The 2618-nt window shown below is 34.9% G+C and overlaps 1 protein-coding gene across 1 annotated transcript in view; it reads left to right on the top strand.

Annotated features, from left to right (window-relative positions):
* The first annotated feature begins 2380 nt into the window (after window positions 1-2380).
* Window positions 2381-2618, top strand: part of LOC100186013 (proteasome activator complex subunit 3-like) — a 1692-nt gene continuing 1454 nt past the window's right edge. Inside the window, exon 1 of the mRNA XM_002123053.5 lies at window positions 2381-2498. Within this exon, the coding sequence (XP_002123089.2) occupies window positions 2460-2498 (39 nt within the window). The 5' untranslated portion in view covers window positions 2381-2459. The remainder of the gene's footprint in view (window positions 2499-2618) is intronic.

Genomic DNA, 2618 nt, shown 5'->3' with positions numbered 1-2618 from the left:
GGTCATTGGTTTATGCGCGTATCAACATTGAGTAAGCTTATTTTAGCGTAATATTATTAAATCTAGTTTATAAAATAAGTTTTAATACTTTATGGTGCTATTACCAACGAAAAACCTATAAAATTAAATTAACACCCGAAAAAAGATTAGGCTCTTAAAAGTAAAACTGTACTTTCACCTTACTTTTCTTTACTCGCATAATGCGAGCAACAACCAACCTCCTACAGCAGATGACACGCTTATGACGTTATGCGTGTTAACTTTGTTTTTGCGAGTAAATATGCGAGATCTTACGCGCATAAAAGTGACCATGCAAAAAGGATAATATAGGCACTAGTGAAGAATCCTTTGGTATATTACAGTTGGGCTGTTGGAAAGTGTTCGAGGTTGGTAGTTACTAGTTAGGGGTTGTTATTTACCAGTCTGCAGAGTATGGCAGCTCCTGACGAGATCTCGCGCGTGCAAGACGGTTATTTTTCGCGTGCGCGCGTGCTATCATCAAAAATCTGCGTGCAAACCACGTACATTTCCAAGCCACAATAGGAAATCCTACTTAATTTGATACGTATTTTTTTCATTGTTTAATTAATTGGCGTGCGCGGGACAAATTATGTATTTGCATCACCAAAAGTTTGTAAAAAAATTGCGTGCACCTGTCATACTTTGCAGTCTGAAGTGCTCGTAGAGACACGATACTAAGAAAATAAAAATATCAATGATACATATATAGGCACTAGTGAAGAATCCTTTCGTTAGGAAAGGTTGGTAATTATTGGATATTATTTAGAGATTAGAGGTTAATGGTTATTATAGAGGTTAATATAATAACTTTTATTGGTCTCTTCGATTACGGTAGCGAAGATTTAAAAATATTTTAAACGAAAAGACAGGATATAGCGACAAAACAACAGTTTTTAAAACACGCTTACGGTTAAAAACATATATACATTTATTTGGAAGAAAATAAGCGTTAGTAGTTGCAGATAAGAGATAATTCGGGAGAGAAGATTCTTCACTAGCAGTATAAGACCAACAAAACATACATGTCATTTTGTGGAGAATGAATGTAAATTGCTTTATCCTTGCGTAGCCGGAAAACGATAGTCGGTAAAACAGGGGTGTTCTGTTTCACATACACCTCGTGCCAGCTTACGAATTATATGTGATATGTATTAATGTATGTAACTTTGTGGGTGACTATTTTTTGGCGGATTGTTTCATTTTTTAGATATGTATAACTGATAATTTGCAAATTAGTAACCATTGCGGTGCTAGTGAAGAATCTCCACCCCCCCCTACCTTATTTGCTAACCACTAACCCCTAGGTTAAGGGGTTAGGTGTTGATGGTTAGAGGGTTATGGTTATAGGGGTTAGTAGTTAGTTGTTATAGGGGTTAGTGGTTAGCAAATAAAGTGGGGGGAGATTCTTCACTAGCACCACCATTGCAATTGTGTCTTTGCAAAGGACACAATTGGGCAAGTACGCCAACAATGGTAGCAGCGACGAGCCTTGAACACATTACCTCTGGATTAAAGGCAGGCGTGCTAACCACTTTGCTACGCCGCCGAACAATATTAAATCATTAAAAAAATGTCTGCTTAAAAAATGTAGTGTACTCTAGGTACACAAAAACACAAAACATTATGTTCTACTAAATGACTAAAACATCTTAAAAATTTGTAACCTTGTGTACGTTTCTTTTTTAGTTTTCTCGGTCGGCGGGAATTTCTTAAACTTCGACCCTCCGGTTATCTGTTTTAAGATTTAATCGCTGTAACGAAATTGCGCTTTACTGCTCTCTAACGGGCACGCGTTTAGGGGTATAAAAATTGCGAAAAAAAAATTAAAAATATGTTTTATAATTGAGCGTCAAAATACTATATTATGCACGTATACAATGTTTTAATAACACTACAGTATTTTCATTAAATATGCAAGGATTTTAAATTATATATATGAGCTTTTTTGTCATAAACACATAACAAAAAATAACACTCGTATTTTTTAAACCAAAATACATAAATTTCTGTTCAAATAGTTTTAAATTTTTCTTGGGCTGGCGCATGTTTTATTTGTTTGGTTTAAACGGATATGCTTGAATTTGAATTTTGTTATTCGCACGTGTTGTTTGTTATGCAATTTACGTTCTATGCAATAAGACACGTGGTGTAACTCGACAGTGAGCATGAGGTGTAAAAACAAATAAATAACCTTTTGTAAGAAGTGATTATGAAGACGTCCATGTTTTAATTCAACAGTGAGCATGAGGTGTATGAATACAACATGTGTGTCTGGTGTATAAGAAGACACCCATGTTATAACTCAACAGTAAGCATGAGGTTGTTTTACACTTGTATATTAACATAGAAACCTCTACAGTACATCCAGGTGCCAAAATAACAGTGTAATTCATATTGTATATATAACAGAAAAAGCATATCGTTTTACTATATTTAAAATGGAGTTAAAAATTAAAGACAAAGAATTAAAATTACAGGTATATATATTTAATTCATGCGGGGTCCCTTTAATTAGTGCATGTCCGCAATATTTTCTATGTTCGTAATATCATCCGGCTAAGTGGTTAGCGCGCCTGCCTCTAACCCAGAGGTAATTG

Source organism: Ciona intestinalis, unplaced genomic scaffold (genome assembly GCF_000224145.3).
Source record: "Ciona intestinalis unplaced genomic scaffold, KH HT000085.2, whole genome shotgun sequence".
Taxonomy (NCBI): Eukaryota; Metazoa; Chordata; class Ascidiacea; order Phlebobranchia; family Cionidae; genus Ciona; species Ciona intestinalis.
This window is presented reverse-complemented; position numbering and strand designations above follow the sequence as displayed.